This window comes from Dendrobates tinctorius, unplaced genomic scaffold, assembly GCF_039654945.1.
Source record: "Dendrobates tinctorius isolate UK_male_01 unplaced genomic scaffold, ASM3965494v1 ptg000140l, whole genome shotgun sequence".
Classification (NCBI taxonomy): domain Eukaryota; kingdom Metazoa; phylum Chordata; class Amphibia; order Anura; family Dendrobatidae; genus Dendrobates; species Dendrobates tinctorius.
The window spans coordinates 20,828,648-20,849,874 of record NW_027361808.1 but is presented as its reverse complement, the minus strand read 5'-3'; the positions used below and the strand labels follow the sequence as shown (position 1 = coordinate 20,849,874).

The following is a 21,227-nucleotide window of genomic DNA, read 5'->3' as shown; positions in this document are numbered from 1 at the left end:
GGCACTATCTTTGAAAAGTCCAAATAGAAGATATCCAAAACATTATTCTGGTCCAGTCTGGAATGTACCCTCCTCATAGAAGCTTATCAGATTAGTCTGACAGGACCGATCCCTCATAAACTCATGTTGATGTGGGGCATTACGTTCTTTTTATTTAGATACTCCAGGATAACATTTCTTTGAAAAGCCCCAAAGATTTTGATAACAGTAGAGGTTAAACTAACCGGTCTATAATTTTAAGTTCAATTTTAGTTTTTGTTTCCCTTTTTTTTTTTTAAATACTGGCACCACATTTGCTATACGCCAGTCCTGTGGTACTGACCATGTTATTGTAGAATCCTTGTTTATTAGAAATAATGGTCTATTACAATAATTAATTCCTGCAGTACTCGGGGGTGTATGCCATTTGGGCCCGGTGGATTGCCTATTTTAGTGATTTTGAGATGGCATTCTCCTTTCTGCTGGGTTAAGCAGATGACATTTAATGGAGAATTTATGGTATCTCTAAGCATGTCACCTGTCATGGGATTTGTTTTGTGTATAAATAGTATAGAAAAGGCATTAAGTTGATTGGCTTTCTCCCTCACCCTCTTCCACCATTTCACCCAGGTTATTTGAGAGAATTAACATTGTTTTTTTAATTTTTGAGTTTCTTACCGTTTATGCACTTGTAGCCTATTTTTCTATTATATATACGTCCTTTGGTAGCGATTCTCTATGTCTCAATATTTCCTGCCCTGATTTTTTTTTTTAACACCATTTTCGCTCTATATTTAATGCCTCGTAACTATGCTCTTTAATTTTCTAAATGCTATGTTTTTGTCATTTATTTTGCAATAGTGGTTTCCTCCTATTACTTGTTCATTCACATCAGGTACATATTGGGTGCAGGACCCCGACAGGATGCTTATAAACCAATTCCTCGGCCACTTATTCACCTCTAGTCTCCCACTGAGCCTCTGGCACGACAAGGGTAGTATTTACAAGAATACAACCTTCAAGGTCTTTGCATTAATCTTTTGGCCCAATTCCCTTATATTATTTTAAAAGGACCTTCCACCTTTCTCATTGGTGCACTATGACAGCTGGGTCCTCATCAGCTGCTCCCGGTAAACTGTCAATACGAACCACAATGTTCTCAAACTCAAGCACCGGGACCATCCAATCTGTATTTGTGACAGACTGCCCTGTCTATTCCCCTCATAATGGAATTCCGCACTACCAGAACCTTTCTGGACCTCCCTGCACTCCCATTACTAGAGCAGACACTCCCCTGGCATTCAGAGGACGTGTCTTGTCGTAGCAGCGCTACCGCTGTACTGACACCCAATTCATCTGCAAACTTACCAAACATGATTGGTTATGCCAGATCGGGACTAGTCTACCTGACCCCTGAAATTCTTCATTCTACTGCTCCTCTGTCTCCCAGCTCGCTGCCTCATTGTCCTTCAGGTTCATCATGCTACCATCCTTCCCCATTTCAACATGACCCGCTGAGTGAGAAGCAAACTCCATTCCATATTGTCTATGGATCTCAGTGGAGCATGTTTCCAATTTAGATCCAGTATATGGGCTTCCAAATGTACAACATGTAAACATCTCGCACAGCAGTAGGCACCCTAGTACGGCTGGTAAAAGATTGCATACATACAACAGGATGTACACTGTATGGCATTGTCAATAACGGAGCATATTTTACTAATGGTAATGGCACAAGACAGAAATATAGGAAGAAAATCTTAACAGTGAATTACTACAAGTCACTCCCCTACTAGGATCTTAATGCTACCATTTTTATATTAATAATTATGGATTATACAATCAATTACTTTTAATATAAAAGTAAATGCACTGATTTAACTGTTTTTTTAGTTATTAGTTTATTCTTCAGCCACTGTGAGGTTCCATTTGTTGGTGTGTAAGTGTCTGAGCAAGACACTTACACAGCTCAAATACAGGAGCCCTGTACATAGACTGTAGTCGATCTCCGACCGCATCTCCTACACCCTTGGGGTGTCCAGGTCACAGCTGTTGGAGGAGCTCAAAATAATTTTTTTGATGCCGACAACTGTGCTGTGAAAGAGTCTAGAATGGAGTTGCCCCAGTGAGAAGAGATAACGCAAGAGGAATGATCAGTGCCTCCTCCAGCCCAGTGCAGACGCAATAACAGAAAGCAGAGTTGTGCTAAGGCTGCCGGTGAGGCTTATGTGGCGGAGATCCTGAGAGGACTGAGGGGCTGGACAATGAAGTTGTGTAGAGATGGGAATGAGGTTTTTCTTTTTATATATAAAGTGTTGGTGATCTTTGGATGTATTTTTAGGGCAAAGAAACATGGATGATGTTACTATAAAAGGCTGCATATTGGAGAGTTGCACAGGGAAATGGGTGCAGCTACTTGTATGGGGCTGTGTACTGGGGAGAGGATTATGATGAGGGGCTGTGCGGAGAAGGGTGTGATGATGAGGGGATGTGGGGAGAATAGTGTGAGGAGGGGCTGTGCGGAGATGGGTGTGATGATGATGAGGGGCTGTGCGGAGATGGGTGTGATGATTATGAGGGGCTGTGGAGAGAACAGGGTGATTGTGATGAGGGGCTGTGTGGAGAAAGGGGTGATGATGATGAGGGGCTGTGTGGAGAAAGGGGTGACGACGATGAGGGGCTCTGCGTAGAAAGGGGTGGTGGTGATAATGATATGGGGCTGTTTGAAAAGGGGGTGATAATGATGAAGGGCTGTGCGGAGAAGGGTATCCAATGCCACCATGTGTGGTATGCCCCAGAGAGTGCATCTAATGGCTATAATGTGTTGTACACCCAAGCAAGTGCATCAAATGGCGGTAATGTGCGATACGTCCCGAAGAGGGTATCTAATGCCATCAGGTGTGGTACACCCCAGTTAGGAAACAAATATGCAGTTTACATGTTATATTTCTTTCTTGGACAGAGTGGTCAACGCAAAAGCACAGACGCTTGTCTAATACGGATTGTTGGATCAAACTTGCAGATGCAAGCTTATGGTTACGCTAAAAAAAAAAAAAAAAAAAAAAAAAAAAAAATATCGGACTGTTGGAGAGAAGCTTCTACTTTTTTTTTCTATCCAAGAAAAACTGATAAAACTAAACTAATCAAACTCTTGTGTTAAAAAATTGACACTGCCCAAACTTTGATAACACTGATCCGTTCTTTGCATACAAGCAAATTAACTGATGTGTTAAGGGCCTGTCACACTAAGCGATATCGCTAGCAATATCGCTATAACGTCACTGGATTTTGTGACGTTATAGCGATATTGCTAGCGATATCGCTATGTCTGATACTTACCTCCGACCGCTCCCCCGCTGGTTATCGCTGGTCGCGCGAGAACGTCCTGGGCCGTTTCTCATCGTCAGCTTCCTGCTGTGGAGACGAGCGATGCATGGACGCAGGCGGGAGGACGTCAGGATCGCCTCATCTGACAGGTAAGTAGCGACCCCCGACCCCTGCGATGTCGCTGGTGAGATCTGCCTGTGTGGCAGCTCACTAGCGACCACTTAGCAATGTACCAGCGATCCAGACCGCGTCATATCGCTGGTCGGGATCGCTGGTACATCGCCAAGTGTGACAGTACCTTTAAAGAGCCCTAAATATATAAATCTAGCCGTCACATTGTTCTAGTGATGCTGCACTTGGGAGCGCATCCTATCGTCAGCATGAGCAAGGATGAAGCTCTTAGATTAAAACCTATAGGATGTACTGGAGTGGAACAGTCAGCTTGCGATGAGAGCAAAAAGTTTCTGAAAGATCACATTTAAAATCAAGTTGATATTTAATCGTCTAATGTACAGTGAAAAAAATACGTAGAGTTCAGAATCAAGTTGGTCTAGCGCCTACTATTTTGTCTGTTTCACATCAGGTGTAAAAATGTTTGGAAGAAGCCAAGTAAAATACTGCTATTCACCTTCCACCTCCCAAGAACAATAATCCCAGGGCCATGTGATGTGCCAAGTGGAAGCCATAGTTCATCTCATCACCAGTCTTCTTGTGCATAAATCTGCACAGCTGAAGAACTCGAAGATTGCCAGAGCCAGCCATCACCATGGAAAGAGATAAGAGCACCACACTCAGACACGTCTCAAGGTTATAATGACCTGTCTTGGAGAGAGTTTATGGATAATGTATCTTTATTGTCTTCCAAACAAATCATATCATAGTAGAAATAAAAACAGCAGTTTGTGAAACATTACAAGAAAATGTATCCTTTGTATTAACTGATAATTGGAGCATATTGTGGTATACATGGATCTTGCTGCTGCTCTGTGGTCAACTCTGCTGCACAAGATTAGCTCGGTTTCATGCGAATAAGCATTTCCATCCATGCGCACAAATATAGTGTTGGCAATGCATGCAAATACAGATCAAATAATATACACATTAATATTCTGATAGCAACAATTCACACTTCTGGACAAAGTGTGGTAATCTAATGATTTGGCTCATAGGTAAGGAGGACCGTTTATTCTACTTACTGTGCTAGCTTGGCCAGACAAACATTCAAAGTCTTTAGCAAATTTACACTGTAAAAGAAAGCAAGTGATCAGATACAATCTTTGTACTGCCATATGAGTTTAAGAAATCCAAATGTAAACTTGCCAGACAATTGAAAGCAGCCAGGTTTGCAGATCCAGCAAATCGAAACCCTAAAGCTAGACAAGCGCCAGCAATAATGTAAACATAGGCTTGTCTGGAAAAGATTCAGAAACACAATAGATCAGGAAACTAGGGCACAGCAACACTGGAAGGGTACTGACCCTGACTATGTTTTACATACGCTGTCATACATGGCAACAAGATTATGGAACAATACACAGTACATAATATCATAATATAGCCTTCATGAATTTGTACATGTAAGGAAAAAGTATGACGTCCCAAAGGTATACAATAGGTAACCTGCCACGTCCAGAAACGTTATTTACTTGCAGATACAGAGTTTATCTGCAGGTAAATAGGAGTTTAAATGCTGAATCAGCAGCTGCAGGGAGAACATGAGGTTTTTTTCTCTATGCACTGCTCACATTCAGTCATCGGAGCAGTGTGGGAAGCAGCCACGGTTCACTACACAGAAAGTGCTCTGTAATTACTCCCCGGTACTTTGATTAACCGCTAGCTCTGCCCACAGATGCTGCGGAGCAAGTAATCAAAGTGCCGGGGAGTGATTACAGTGTGCACATTGTATAGTAAACAGTGACTACTCCTACACCTACCCAATGAATGGAAGTGAGGGGCTGCAGGGAAAATAAAACTTCATGTTCTCCATGCAGCCGCTGTTCCAGTAAGCTTGCCACACAGGATTTAAATGCTATGTACTTGCAGACAAATCCTATGTTTGTTGGTAACTAGCGTTTCTAGACGTGACAGGTTACGTTTAAAAAACAGGGTCATTTAGTGTACAATAGGCTGAGGTCCCATCTCATTTAGACAGGCATTGTAGCCAAGTTCTGCTTGCTTTCCTTATACTATATTCTGGCATATGGTACATACGCTAGATTTATGGTACTTACATGGTACTTATGATACTTACGCCAGAGTTTCCAGGTTTAAATCTTCAGAGGCAGGTTGCTCTGCAGTATGAAGTGAAACACTATTGGCTGTGATTATCTAGAAAAGAAAATACAAGTTTGAAAAGGGAATTGCAGACTAGTCCTGGCTAATTCACTAGTGCAAGCAGGGTTTATAACTTTATTTTGGACTTATTAAATGGCACATGAAGCAATTTGTGGCTTATATAAAATTATGGTTTTGGCTTAGAGGAATTGACAGGTTCTTTAAAACTGCACCAGAGGTTTGGAAATTTCACCCATTCAGTAACTATTTTACAGTGTCTGTATCACAATGAAAATTTCACACTACACGTCAATGACATTACCATCTATACTATTTCAGGACTTACTTGTGGCACATGGCTGTTTACCCACTGTGCATTTGGTAGTATGTCATCCCATAAAATAAGACATCTCGCAAGAGTCTAAAATGAAGGAAACATAAGATTCACTAAAGAAAGTTGTCTTATAAAAGTGACACTACAGTCATGGCCAAAAGTTTTGAGAATGACACAAATATTAATTTTTACAAAGTCTACTGCTTCATTTTTTCTAATGGCAATTTGCATATACTCCAGAATATTATAAAGAGTGATCAGCTTAACAGCAATTACTTGCAAAGTCAATATTTGCCTAGAAAATGAACTTTATCCCCCAAAGCACATTTCAACATCATTGCAGCCCTGCCTTAAAAGGACCAGCTAACATCGTTTCAGTGATTGCTCCATTAACACAGGTGTGGGTGTTGATGAGGACCGGGCTGAAGATCAATCTGTCATGATTAAGTAAGAATGACACCACTGGACACTTTAAAAGGAGGCTGGTGCTTGGCATCATTGTTTCTCTTCTGTTAACCATGGTTATCTCTAAAGAAACACGTGCAGTCATCATTGCACTGCACAAAAATGGCCTAACAGGGAAGAGTATCGCAGCTAGAAAGATTGCACCTCAGTCAACAATCTATCGCATCATCAAGAACTTCAAGGAGAGAGGTTCCCTTGTTGCCAAAAAGGCTCCAGGGCGCCCAAGAAAGACCAGCAAGCGCCAGGACCGTCTCTTAAAAGTGTTTCAGCTGCGGGATCGGGCTACCAGCAGTGCAGAGCTTGCTCAGGAATGGCAGCAGGCAGGTGTGAGTGCATCTGCACACACTGTGAGGCGGAGACTCTTGGAGCAAGGCCTGGTCTCAAGGAGGGCAGCAAAGAAGCCACTTCTCTCTAGGAAAAACATCATGGACAGACTGATATTCTGCAAGTGGTACAGGGAGTGGACTGCTGAGGACTGGGGTAAAGTCGTTTTCTCTGATGAATCCCCTTTTCGATTGTTTGGGACATCTGGAAAACGGCTTATTCGGAGAAGACCAGGTGAGCGCTACCACCAGTCTTGTCTCATGCCAACTGTCAAGCATCCTGAAACCAATCATGTGTGGGGTTGCTTCTCAGCCAAGGGAATGGGCTCTCTCTCAGTCTTGCCAAAAACACAGCCATGAATAAAGAATGGTACCAGAATGTCCTCCAAGAGCAACTTCTCCCAACCGGCCAAGAGCAGTTTGGCGATCAACAATGCCTTTTTCAACATGATGGAGCACCTTGCCATAAAGCAAAGGTGATAACTAAATGGCTCAGGGAACAAAACAGATTTTGGGACCATGGCCTGGAAACTCCCCAGATCTTAATCCCATTGAGAACTTGTGGTCAATCATCAAGAGACGGGTGGACAAACAAAAACCTTCAAATTCAGACAAAATAAAAGCATTGATTTTGCAAGAATGGACTGCTATCAGTCAGGATTTGATCCAGAAGTTGATTGAGAGCATGCCAGGAAGAATTGCTGAGGTCCTGAAGAAGAAGGGTCAACACTGCAAATATTGACTTGCTGCATTAACTCATTCTAACTGTCAATATAACCTTTTGCTACTCATAATATGATTGCAATTATATTTCTGTATGTGATAAAAACATCTGACAAACACACAAAAACCAGAGGCCAGCAGATCATGTGAAAATATAATATTTGTGTCATTCTCAAAACTTTTGGCCATGACTGTACACATATGCAGACAAATGTTACATTGTGCCCTGCTGTCTATGAATGTTAGTATACAGATATTAGTACAACTAAACAGCTATTCCAGAATTATTGAAAACTATAGACATATTAGAGATGAAATATGAAACCAGAGAAAATATTCCATACCCTTAATAAGAGGAACTCTGGCTTAACAAAGTCAAGTAAATACATAGTATCTGGAGCTCTGAGCCAATCTGCAATTGACCTATAAAAACAATAGAAATAAACTAGTTAGAAAACAAAAGTAAAAAAGCTGAACACAAACGAGCTATGGGTTGTCAATAAGGAGAGAACGTAGGAAAAGCATAGTACACTTAAGGGGTGCTACATCAATTCTGCAAAACTGATCAAATTAGTATACAAGAGAAAAGTAGGAAGGAAGAAAATATGTGCACAGCCAAAATAAAGGTTGATACATTTTATTGAATATATTAAACCGCAAAAAGGCAACACAGACAAACTGTTTTTAAAAACATTTAAAAATGTGTGTACATGAGAAATAGAAGGTCTTAGGTAGGGTAGTCCAGATAAAGCCGCTTCAACAGGCAGACTGAGTAAGGAACTCCAGTTCAACATGCGTTGATACCACATAGTTAACAAAGCTTGTATAAATAGATCAATGTGGGAATACACAAGAAATATGGTAATAAGATTAAAAACATACACTGTACAACCATAAGGCACATATTTAGGAATCTTTTCCAGGGGTAGGTTTTAGGTGCCTGTGCTGACAAGTCCCAACGCATGATGCTGCTTACAGCAGCTTCGTCAGGGGGTGAACAGTCTATGTTACATGCCTAGTATATGTGGGAGCAGTGGGTTTCATCAGGATAAGGGGAAGATGCATAAAGAAAAAAGTTGCTCCTAATTCGCGCATTACACGTGTGCATTCATGCGACAGATATGACGTGTGTGTTCCACCAGAGCAAGTCGGTGGAACGCATAGAGGTTCCGGCCTGATCAGAACAGGAAGTGACGTGTGCGCCACCGGCAGAAGCAAGCGGAATGCACAGGAGTTGTAATGTAACGCAAATAGATCATAACTGTAGAAACAACCAAGGCACTCAAATATAGCAAAGTCCGTAAAGGTGCTCAAGTAGGGTCTCCAGCCCGTATTACAAATGAGAAGAAACTTGGCACTCAAAATTTGTGAAAAAGATGATTCTGTGTTTATTTGGCATCCAGATAGAGATTTTTACTAAACGTTTTCGATCCAACATTGGATCTTCATCAGAGAATCTCAAAGTTTGCTGGATGCTGTGTGATGAGGAAAAAGGGAACAGAACGCGCCTGAGAATGGCGACATCAGTCGCTTATAGTGTTGCGCTGCAGTTGGTGGCCCCTTCGGCGTGTGATGTGTACATTAGAGCTTCTCTGATGAAGATCCAATGTTGGATCGAAAACGTTTAGTAAAAATCTATCTGGATGCCAAATAAACACAGAATCATCTTATTCACAAATTTTGAGTGCCAAGTTTCTTCTCATTTGTAATAGATCATAAGTCAGTCAGACAAACGAAAAAACATCAGCACATGACAGAGGGTAAATATAAAAATAAAGACAAAGGTAATAAAGATTATGTAAAAAAAAAAAAAAAATGTGGGATGAATATTTATATTTACCAATAATTACAACGGTATGCATACCATATGGACAAAGTGAATCAATAACCATATGCACAAAACAAAAAAAAAAAAATATAATGAAGACAAAAACAAAACAAAACAAGCAACATAAAAACAAAAACTGCTCAGTGCAAAGACAAAAAGTGAAAAACCACCGAATAGACAAAAGATTGTCCTGAGGAAGATGGCAGTTTGAAACGTGTAGACACTAATAAAAAACACCATTTTACAGCACAACCATGTGTGCATTTGGATTTGTCGTTTCCTTCATCAGCGCGCATTCTCCACTACATCTTACTTCTACATATATACATTTGGTCCTAGGACCCGTGGACTCGCAGCAGCTGGGATACACGTTTTACAACCAGGCTAGCATAATCTTTTCTACTCATTCACTATTTACTTGGATAAAACCCCGTTGCGCTTCTGTTTGCTGCCTAGCTTTGTCAGTATTTTTACTGATAGCGCAGCCTTAGGCTGTGTTCACACACAGCGTTTTTTTTAGCGGTTTTTACCACGGTTTTCACTATAAAACCGCTATAAAACCGCTAAAAATAAGCTGCACAGTCATTTCTAAGCATTTTGCACTTTTTGTGCACATTGATGCGTTTTTTTACCGCGAAAAAAACGCATCGCGGTAAAAAACGCAGCATGCTCATTAATTTTGCGGATTTTTCCGCGGTTTTGGCTTCTCCCATGCGTTTAGAAACCGCTGCGGTAAAAAACGCATCAAAAACGCATCAAAAACGCGCAAAAACCGGGAAAAATAGGTGCGGTTTCTGGGAAGGGATTCAGGTTTTTTTGCAGAAATTTTCTGCAACGTGTACACTTAGCCTTAGGCTCCTTTTTGGATTACATTTTTGCCTTCCAGTGCTGCCTGTTTTCTTATTCCGAGATACTAAGAGATGCTATGCTCACTACTACTACAGGATGTCTTATAGAACCTGCTGACCAACTCAGAAGTTATGGGGATGTCCACATTTGGGCAAATATTGAGATAAGGCATTGTACAAAAATTACACCAAATCTAACTGGTGAAAGACCGCAAAATGTTTCTTTATAGGGTATATAGAAGAAATCGGGTTAAGCACAAGTGGTAAGATTGCATTAAAAAAATAGATTATATACTGAACGTAAAGTGATACCGCAGATACTGTCTTAACTTATGACTTCCTGTTTACTAGGTGAATGCTATGCAAGAAGCCACATATCAAGAAAAAAAGGGGGGGGGTGAAATAGGAAATTTAAAAAAAGGAGTGGTCACTGTGGCTAGACACCCCTGCTTCAGCTACCAGGTCCTTACTGCTTCACAGGGCTCATTCACATGACCAGATTTTTGGACAGAGTGCTGTCTGTGACAAAAACAAATAGCACTTGGACCAATGATATTAAATGGGCAGTGCAGATGAGCAATTATTTTCATTGACTGAATCTGAATGGGAATAAAAATTGCCACTTGTATTAGTTCATTCCATAAATCAGATAAGACTCACCATTCAAGTTTATGAGGCATAAAAAAAAGATTTGAATTTCATAGGAGGCCACAATATGGCACCCTTCTCTACGGATACATTACAATTGTGTAACATGGGAAGCTGTAAATGGTCCTGTAAAAGATTAGCAGCTGCTGCTGTAAAAAATCATATTGCATATGGCCTGCATACAGATGACAAGTAATATCAATGTGCAAATTCTAGGGATTTTGTAAGGGATAACCTAACAAGAACCCCAAGTCATAAATCTTACCTTTTATTATGAATTAAAATAGTGGGGTAAAAAAAAAACTAACATTCTGTCCCTATATTGGGAAAAAAAACCCTAATATAATGTAAAGATGTTGACAAAATATTAAACATTATGCATGTGCTGACTGGCTAGATGGAGAATCACTTAAAGCAGTTTTGGCCATTTGATGAATTGGGAGCCATAGGAATGTTATAGTAAGTAGGTAGCTTAATGAAGATGTCTAGGGAAAACAAGTTATCTATTCAGGAGATAGGTGATAACTAGTTGATCGGTGGATATTTGACCACTGGGATACACACCAGCTTGCAGAACAGGGAATATTTATTCCAGTTACAAAATGGAGTGACAGGTCAGATGATCGATGGCTGTTCAATTTCATAGCGTCAAAAGTAGTAGCTAAAAGGGCGAGAACCCTGGGAAATATTCTATCCCCTAGCTTTCCCAATAAAATGGAACAATGTCATACATGGCTAAATTGTAAAGGCTTTTACAAATGTGGTTTAAACAGATGCGGCATATGCCGTTTTGCAGCGGTTACTAAAATCTTTTCCAACACTAATTAGACTCAAGGATTTAATATCAAACAATATATTAACTGCACTAGTGACCATGTGATTTATGTCATAAAAAGCACCACATGCAATAAACTGTATGTGCGGTGTACCGTATGAAAACGATACTACCTCAATGCAAATCTTTGGAATAGAGTGAGTACTCGCAAATCCTAGGGGCGGTGAAATTAGAAAGCATCTCTTGGATAGGGAAGCGTATTGGAGGCCTAACATGGACACTTGTGGCCCTAATGGTTAATATGTAAAGCGGGAATTTATGTTTCATTATTAACACCTTAACGACCAGAGGTATTTTTGGTTTTGCATTTTCATTTTCTGCTACATATACAGTGCCTACAAGTAGTATTCAACCCCCTGCAGATTTAGCAGGTTTGATAAGATGCAAATAAGTTAGAGCCTTCAAACTTCACACAAGAGCAGGATTTATTAACAGATGCATAAATCTTACAAACCAAAAAGTTATGTTGCTCAGTTAAATTTTAATAAATTTTAAACATAAAAGTGTGGATCAATTATTATTCAACCCCTAGGTTTAATATTTTGTGGAATAACCCTTATTTGCAATTACAGCTAATAATCGTCTTTTATAAGACCTGATCAGGCCGGCACAGGTCTCTGGAGTTATCTTGGCCCACTCCTTCATGCAGATCTTCTCCAAGTTATCTAGGTTCTTTGGGTGTCTCATGTGGACTTTAATCTTGAGCTCCTTCCACAAGTTTTCAATTGGGTTAAGGTCAGGAGACTGACTAGGCCACTCCAACACCTTGATTTTTTGCCTCTTGAACCAGGCCTTGGTTTTCTTGGCTGTGTGCTTTGGGTCGTTGTCTTGTTGGAAGATGAAATGACGACCCATCTTAAGATCCTTGATGGAGGAGCGGAGGTTCTTGGCCAAAATCTCCAGGTAGGCCGTGCTATCCATCTTCCCATGGATGCGGACCAGATGGCCAGGCCCCTTGGCTGAGAAACAGCCCCACAGCATGATGCTGCCACCACCATGCTTGACTGTAGGGATGGTATTCTTGGGGTCGTATGCAGTGCCATCCAGTCTCCAAACGTCACGTGTGTGGTTGGCACCAAAGATCTCGATCTTGGTCTCATCAGACCAGAGAACCTTGAACCAGTCTGTCTCAGAGTCCTCCAAGTGATCATGAGCAAACTGTAGACGAGCCTTGACATGACGCTTTGAAAGTAAAGGTACCTTACGGGCTCGTCTGGAACGGAGACCATTGTGGTGGAGTACGTTACTTATGGTATTGACTGAAACCAATGTCCCCACTGCCATGAGATCTTCCCGGAGCTCCTTCCTTGTTGTCCTTGGGTTAGCCTTGACTCTTCGGACAAGCCTGGCCTCGGCACGGGAGGAAACTTTCAAAGGCTGTCCAGGCCGTGGAAGGCTAACAGTAGTTCCATAAGCCTTTCACTTCCGGATGATGCTCCCAACAGTGGAGACAGGTAGGCCCAACTCCTTGGAAAGGGTTTTGTACCCCTTGCCAGCCTTGTGACCATCCACGATCTTGTCTCTGATGGCCTTGGAATGCTCCTTTGTCTTTCCCATGTTGACCATGTATGAGTGCTGTTCACAAGTTTGGGGAGGGTCTTAAATAGTCAGAAAAGGCTGGAAAAAGAGATAATTAATCCAAACATGTGAAGCTCATTGTTCTTTGTGCCTGAAATACTTCTTAATACTTTAGGGGAACCAAACAGAATTCTGGTGGTTTGAGGGGTTGAATAATAAATGACCCTCTGAATAAACTTTTCACAATTTAAAAAAAAATTAAACAAAGAAATAACATTCTTTTTTGCTGCAGTGCATTTCACACTTCCAGGCTGATCTACAGTCCAAATGTCACAATGCCAAGTTAATTCCGAATGTGTAAACCTGCTAAATCTGCAGGGGGTTGAATACTACTTGTAGGCACTGTAGGTGATCTGAGCATCGCCTTTATGTAGCAGAGCCAATCAAATTGTGGCAGCTTCTAGCCTCCTATGGAGGCTATTGAAGCATGCCAAAATTTAAAAAAAAATGTTTTTAAAAATGTGAAAAAAAAATATAAAAGTTCAAATCACCCCCCTTTCGCCCCATTCAAAATAAAATAAGCAAAATCAAACATACCCATATTTTGTATTGCCGCGTTCAGAATTGCCCGATCTATCAATAAAAAAGAGGATTAACCCGATAGCAAACGGCGTAGCAAGAAAAAAAATCAAAACGCCACAATTACATTTTTTTGGTCTCTGTGACATTGTATTAAAATGCAATAACGGGAGATCAAAAGAATGTATCTGCACAAAAGTGGTATCATTAAAAACGTCAGCTCGGTGCACAAAAATAAGCCCTCACCCAACCCAAGATCGCAAAAAATGGAGACACTACGAGTCTTGGAATACGGCACAATTTTTTTAACAAATTTTGGAATTTTTTTTCACCACTTAGATAAAAAAGAACCTAGACATGTTTGGTGACTGAACTCGTAGTGACCTGGAGAATCATAATGGCAGGTCAGTTTTATCATTTAGTTAACCTAGCAAAAAAGCCAAACAAATAACAATTGTGGGATTGCACTTTTTTTTTCACCGCACTTAGAATTTTTTTTCCCGTTTTGTAGTACACGACATGGTAAAACCAATGGTGTCGTTCAAAAGTACAACTTGTCCCGCAAAAAAAACAAGCCCTCACATGGCCATATTGACGGAAAAATAAAAAAGTTATGGCTCTGTGTAGAAGGGGAGGGAAAATACAGCCACCGGGTGGCGCTCATAGCAATCAGGCATCAACAAACATAGAGGTCTCCAGGCGACCTCTGGTTGTTATGCCAATGCATCGCTGACCCCTGATCATGTTACGGCCGGAAGCGCTGGTTAAAGGCCGCTGTCAGCGTTTGACAGGGCGTTTAACTAGTTGATGGGAGCAGGTGGTTCGCAATTCCACCTGTGCCTATTGCGGGCACATGTCAGTTGTTCAAAACAGCTGGCATATCCCAGCTTTGATGCGGGCTCACCACCGGAACCCTCATCAAAGCGGGGGAGACATCCAATGACGGACTGTGTCCGTCATTGGACGTCAAGGGGTTAATGCCAGAGTGTTTTTTTTGTTCATATGTATATATTTGCTATGCTTTTATTTCTTGTTTATGTGCGTCCTTTAAGTTTATCTCCATGTGGAGCTTTTATCCAATCATGACCCTTTATCATGTGACTGACCATTTGTGTTCCAATTGGTTTATGGTTGTTTAAATTACTCTGTATTCAGCACGTGTACAGCTTAGTTAAAGAACACAATGGATGTTCAAAATGCATAAAGGTGCTTACTTTTTAACCTAGTAAATTTTGAAAGCTGGATCATCTCATCCTTTTTTCACTTTTATGGGGGCTGTTGGAAAAAAAAAAAAAAATACAAGCGCAGCACTCAGAAGCGTCATAATGAATGAATGGAGCTGTAGTCGAGCATGCACACCGCTGCTCCATTCTAACAAGGATAAAATTTCCCAATTATGCTGAACAGTTTGGGTCCCAGTGATTGAACCAGCTCCAATCAAGACATTATCACCTATCCTGTGGATAAATGATTATGGGGTTGTCAATTGTAATCTTGTGAAGTGTTCAATTTCACTGCAGAGCCATCACAATGGATGAAATATAATGTATGGTGTAATGTAGGGCAGCTCAGGTCCTCCAGAGAAAGCTGCTCTTTATAACCACTCTCCACAGTCCATGCTAATACCACCGCCCCCCTCCCCAATAAGAAAAACTAAATTTGGGTAAGAGCTCTAATGTCTTGGAAAATAAATTTAAAATGATGAAATACTATCTGAAATCCAAGCAAAACCCCTCACATTTTACATGACAACCAATTGGTGTCCCACAAAAAAACACATACAAATGTAGGCAAGTTTTCTTTTGTTTAAATAATACATTCAAAGTGGTTCTCCATTATTACATTTCTATCCTCCTAAGACTTTCCCACAGTAAAAATAACACCCCCCTATACTTTCACAGCTGCCCCACGTCTTTGTTGAGAGGTTGCAAACAATCAGTGGTTGAGTCACCAATGCATCTTGTCAAAGAAAAAGACCAATAACAGGTGCGACAAAAAACAAGCTGGAGCAAAGGAGAAGTTTAGGTTGTTAACCCCTTCACCCCCAAGGGTGGTTTGCACGTTCATGACCGGGACAATTTTTACAATTCTGACCACTGTGCCTTTATGAGGTAATAACTCTGAAACGCTTCCGTGGATACCGGTGATTCTGACATTGTTTTCTCGTGACATATTGTACTTTATGTTAGTGGTAAAATTTAATTCAAATAACTTGCGTTTATTAGTGAAAAAAAAAGAAATTTGGCGAAAATTTTGGAAATTTTGCAAATTTCCAACTTTCAATTTTTATGCCCTTAAATCACAGAGATACGGCACACAAAAAACTTGATAAGTAACATTTCCCACATGTTTACTTTACATCAGCACAATTTTGGAACCAAAATTTTTTTTTGTTAGGAAGTTATAAGGGTTAAAAATTGACCAGCGATTTCTCATTTTTGCAACACCATTTATTTTTTACGGACCACATCACATTTGAAGCCACTTTGAGGGGTCTATGATAGAAAATACCCAAAAGTGACACCATTCTAAAAACTGCACCCCTTAAGGTGCTCAAAACCACATTCAAGAAGTATTAACCCTTTAGGTGCGTCACAGTAATTTTTTGAATATTTAAAAAAAAAAATGAACATCTAACTTTTTTTTCACAAAAAAAATACTTCAGGTTTAATTTTTTTTTATTTTACCAAGGGTAAAAGGAGAAATTGGACTGCAAAAGTTATTGTTCAATTTGTCCTGAGTACGCTGATACCTGATATGTGTGGGGGAACCACTGTTTCGGCGCATGGCAGACCTCAGAAGGCAAGGAGCGCCGTTTGACTTTTTCAATGCAAAATTGGCTAGAATTCAGATCGGACGCCATGTCACGTTTGGAGAGCCCCTGATGTACCTAAACAGTGGAAACCCCCCACAAGTGACCCCATTTTGGAAACTAGACCCCCCAAGGAACTTATCTAGATATGTTGTGAGAACTTTGAACCCACAAGGGCTTCACAGAAGTTTATAACGTACATCGGTACAATTAAAAAATCATTTTTTCCACAAAAATTATCTTTTCACCACCAATTTTTATTTTCCCAAGGGTAACATGAACAGTTTCCTTATCAGAGGAACTAAAGAGGCCTCTACCCTGTAAAGGTTATCAAGGAATATGCCTATTCATGTATATAATAAGGACATAACAATAAACCCATCAACAAAGAAATGTGAAAAGGAAAGATCTCACCACATGAAGATGGAGGATGTCCAGGATCAGATGTCCCATCAGAGTCCTATCAGGTCAGGAAAAAAGGGGGGTTCACCCTATACAAGCCCTGTTTGAACTATAACTGACACCCATGACTCCCGCCCTAACAAGGGCAGTCCACATCTAATCCCTATAAACCATAGCCCTACAAAATCCCTGTGCATCCCGACGCGTTTCGTCACTAAATGACTCTTCAGGGGACATATTAGCACAAACTGGGCATCATGACAGAGTATACAGGCTGCCTCCTAATCCTCATCTTAGGAGGCAGCCTGTATACTCTGTCATGATGCCCAGTTTGTGCTAATATGTCCCCTGAAGAGACATTTAGTGACGAAACGCGTCGGGATGCACAGGGATTTTGTAGGGCTATGGTTTATAGGGATTAGATGTGGACTGCCCTTGTTAGGGCGGGAGTCATGGGTGTCAGTTATAATTCAAACAGGGCTTGTATAGGGTGAACCCCCCTTTTTTCCTGACCTGATATGACTCTGATGGGACATCTGATCCTGGACATCCTCCATCTTCATGTGGTGAGATCTTTCCTTTTCACATTTCTTTGTTGATGGGTTTATTGTTATGTCCTTATTATATACATGAATAGGCATATTCCTTGATAACCTTTACAGGGTAGAGGCCTCTTTAGTTCCTCTGATAAGGAAACTGTTCATTTTTTACTTGGCCTTTTTTGCACTGGTTTAGTCCAAGTATTTTTCTGGTCCAATCTCTCAAAAATTTTGGACTTGGAATAGCCACATGTATATATTGGTAGTAATCTGTCATAGAGACTCATACAGTTACCTCCTTTATTTATTTTTTGTGGTTTTTGATTTAGTGATTTACTTGCACTACTATCTTTGGTAGCTTTTACATTTATTATTAAAAGTTATGTTTTATGTTATTTCTCGATTGCTGATTCGGTACTCTGTATCGTGAGAATTTGTGGGTATTTAACCCACTTTTTTGCTGTTTATCTCAAGGGTAACATGACCCTAAAAGTTATTGTGCAATTTGTCCTGAGTACGCTGATACCCCACATGTGGGGGTAAACCACTATTTTGGCACATGGCAGAGCTCGGAAGGGAAGCAGCGCCATTTGATGTTTTTGGCTGGAATTGAGATCGGACACCATGTCGCGATTGGAAAACCCCTGATGTACCTAAACAGTGGAAACCCCCTCACAAATGACACCATTTTGTAAACTAGACCCCCCCTCCCCCCCAAGGAACTTATCTAGATGTGTGGTGAGCACTTTGAACCCCTCCAGTGCTTCACAGAAGTTTATAACGCCCGGGCGTGAAAATAAAAAAATAATATTTTTTCCACAAACATGATCTTTTGGGAGCTCCCTCCCTGCCGATGCTTCCCTTTAACCCCCGGTACACCGCGATCATGTTTGATCGCGGTGTGCAAAGGGTTAACGTGTCGGGGCGGTCCGTGACCGCCCCTGACACATTGTGCCGGGTGTCAGCTGTGATAATTAGCTGACACCCGGCCGCGATCAGCGGCGCTCACCACGTGGGCGCCGCTGATCGCACTAGACGTACTATCCCGTCCATGGGCATAGGGGCCCAGGTCCCATGGACGGGATAGTACGTCTGATGTCAGGAAGGGGTTAATGGAATATGATCATTAGAATTTCATTTTCAGTAAAATCACATACTGCTCTGAATGAATCATGCTTTACTCTTCTATTACCTGTTGTTGGTCTTTAAATAAATCATAGCTAATGCCAGAGTTGCTCCGGGGCATGTAACATCCACATTGATTGTGTCTCCTTCCTGCAAATACAGAAAATGTGTTAGTACTTAATAACAAGCATCTGCACTTATTAACATATGTACAAACAGCAGGTACATATCCAAATTTCACATACGGAAAAAGAGATACATATATACACTGTGTGCACAACTATTAGGCAAGTTGTATTTTTGAAGATTTTATTATAATTGAACAACTACTACAGTGCTGTTGGTAAATCCAAAAGTTTGATAAACCTAAAATAGAAAATAAAAGTGAGGTTTTGTCATTCTTAGGAGAATATATATATATGTGGCGGAATTATCGGGCAACTATTGGTGTACAGAATTATTATGTAGTTAAATGAAAAATGTAAATGTTCCCATCTCAATGGTTTTTCATCATGTGTTTAAGTGAGAATAACAAAACACCACAAAATATACAAAAACACATGCCATTTAAAAAATAAACAAAAACACTAGTGATCAATATAGCCTCCCTTCATTTTAATAACAGTCATAAGTCGTCCATCTATGGAGTCAGTTTTTTTAATTTAATAAAATGTAAAGAAAGATTTGAGATGCGCTGAAAGAGTATTTGGATGAAAGCTCGTAATGTGAAAAGGATAGCTGGAACAGCTCTCCTTACCGGTTCACAATAGAAGACGGTATCGCTCCGTCCTGGAGCAGTGCGAGGGATCCTATGTCAGGGAATCCTGTTGCCACGTTTGTGCTTGTGGGTGATCCTGTATTGTAGATCCATGTAATATGTGTATAGTGAACAGTGTCAGTATGGTGCCGGCTGGTTACTCCTACACTGACCTCCATTCAAAAAAGCTGCAGCCTTGCAGGTGCGGGACATCACTCACGCAGTACTGGCTCACTCTCTCAGGAAGAGAGTGCTTGCTTGTCCAACGCGTTTCTGCGGTTGTGACCGCCTTCATCAGGGATTACAACTGCAGTTTGTGGCAGTCTTTATAAGGCAAGTACCTTGTTTCAGGATCTGATCAGGTTTTTATAATGCAAATAATTCTCTCTCACTATTGAGACCTGCTGGTTTAAAGCATTTAATGTGAGGATCCGTCTATTTTCCGACATTAGTGTTGCAAAGTTTCCCCCACTTCAATGTTTTTCTACTTTTTCCACACCTCAAAAGGAACTTCCCATTATATTCCCATTGTGTAGCAATGTATAATGTAAGGACAAGGGATGCCTTGTGAGCTGTCTTTTATTACTATAAATGCTCTTTGAGTCTTACTCGCAGGTCATGTTTTGTCCTGCCTATGTAGTGTTTCTGGCCCAGATATTTTATACAATATATTACACCTTTAGTGTAACACGTTCTATGCATTTTATCGTTGTGCATACTTTTCTGACATTTCAAAAGGTGTACCTATATTGGATCATGATTTCCCGTAGTCCTACACGTTACACAATTTTACAGGGAAAAAACCTTTATTTTTACTCAAATTATTTCTCTCTACTGTTGGTGCTAGATTGCGGGCTTTTCAGATTATGAAACTGGGTTTTGATGAAATGAGATCCAATATTATTTTATCTCCCTGTAGTAGTGACCAATGTTTTTCCACAATGCGTATTAGTAGCTTGTGTTCCTGGTCATATTGAGATATAATTGGCACATTAAGTATGATATTAGGTTCGAATGCTTTTTTTATTTTATTAGTGATTAATAAAGATTCTCTCAGCATATTTTCTACAGTTTTTATTTCTCTGAACTTGGGTTTACCATCTCCTTTCTGAACTAAATTTATCTGTTATTTATTGTAATTATGTTTTGTGCAGTTTATTTAAATTCTTATTGATTGTCCTTTTGGAATATTTTCAAGCCACACTGGCAAATAGTAATGACTACATTCAGATAGACAGTTGCTATCAGTTGGCTTGTTATATGTTTTAGTAACCAGATGGTTACCATCCAAAAATTTCGTAATGTCTAAAAAATTGACAGACGTAGTACTAGTCGTGGGTGTCAAAAATAAATTAAAACTGTTTTTATTTATATCATTTAAAAATAAAGTAAAAGAGTCCTGACCCATGCCCAAATAAAATAGAGGTCATCGATAAAACGTTTCCAAAAACCGAAGAAAAAATTTGAAGCTTAATTACCATAAAAAATGGATTTTATTTAGTATATACAACAATGCAAATTTTTTTACATTTTTTCATCATAAAATGTAGATTTTATTTAGTATAATAAATCCAACAGTGCCAATAACAAGTGGGGAAACACCAATACAAGGCTATCTTTTTGAACACTTTGTTAAGAGGCTTTCTCGCATTTTATACTATGAACATTGTTCCCTTTTTTGGCCACTAAATGTATGTATATGCACTTATGCAAGGCATGCATTTTCTATCAATACCATAGGACTTTTTTGCAGCAATTTTTTTTGTTATATCCAATGTGTCCATGATGTAGTGTGATTTCCATTGGATGCTTTGTAATATCTGCAAAAATTGTGTTGTGTGCTTAATATATATGGGTAACGTCAGGACATATCTCTACAATATATGTTCGAGGTACTCAGAAAAGAATTGC

General features: G+C 40.1%; 1 protein-coding gene across 2 annotated transcripts in view; it reads right to left on the bottom strand.

Moving 5' to 3' along the window:
- Nucleotides 1-21,227, bottom strand: part of LOC141049051 (anaphase-promoting complex subunit 1-like) — a 272,962-nt gene that overhangs the window by 29,086 nt on the left and 222,649 nt on the right. For both annotated transcript variants that reach the window (XM_073545167.1, XM_073545166.1), the window contains 7 exons: nucleotides 18,627-18,709; nucleotides 7,770-7,848; nucleotides 5,927-6,001; nucleotides 5,558-5,634; nucleotides 4,627-4,717; nucleotides 4,503-4,550; nucleotides 3,935-4,128 (listed from right to left, as the gene is read on the bottom strand). In XM_073545167.1, coding sequence (XP_073401268.1) covers nucleotides 3,935-4,128; nucleotides 4,503-4,550; nucleotides 4,627-4,717; nucleotides 5,558-5,634; nucleotides 5,927-6,001; nucleotides 7,770-7,848; nucleotides 18,627-18,709 — 647 coding nt within the window. The remainder of the gene's footprint in view (nucleotides 1-3,934; nucleotides 4,129-4,502; nucleotides 4,551-4,626; nucleotides 4,718-5,557; nucleotides 5,635-5,926; nucleotides 6,002-7,769; nucleotides 7,849-18,626; nucleotides 18,710-21,227) is intronic.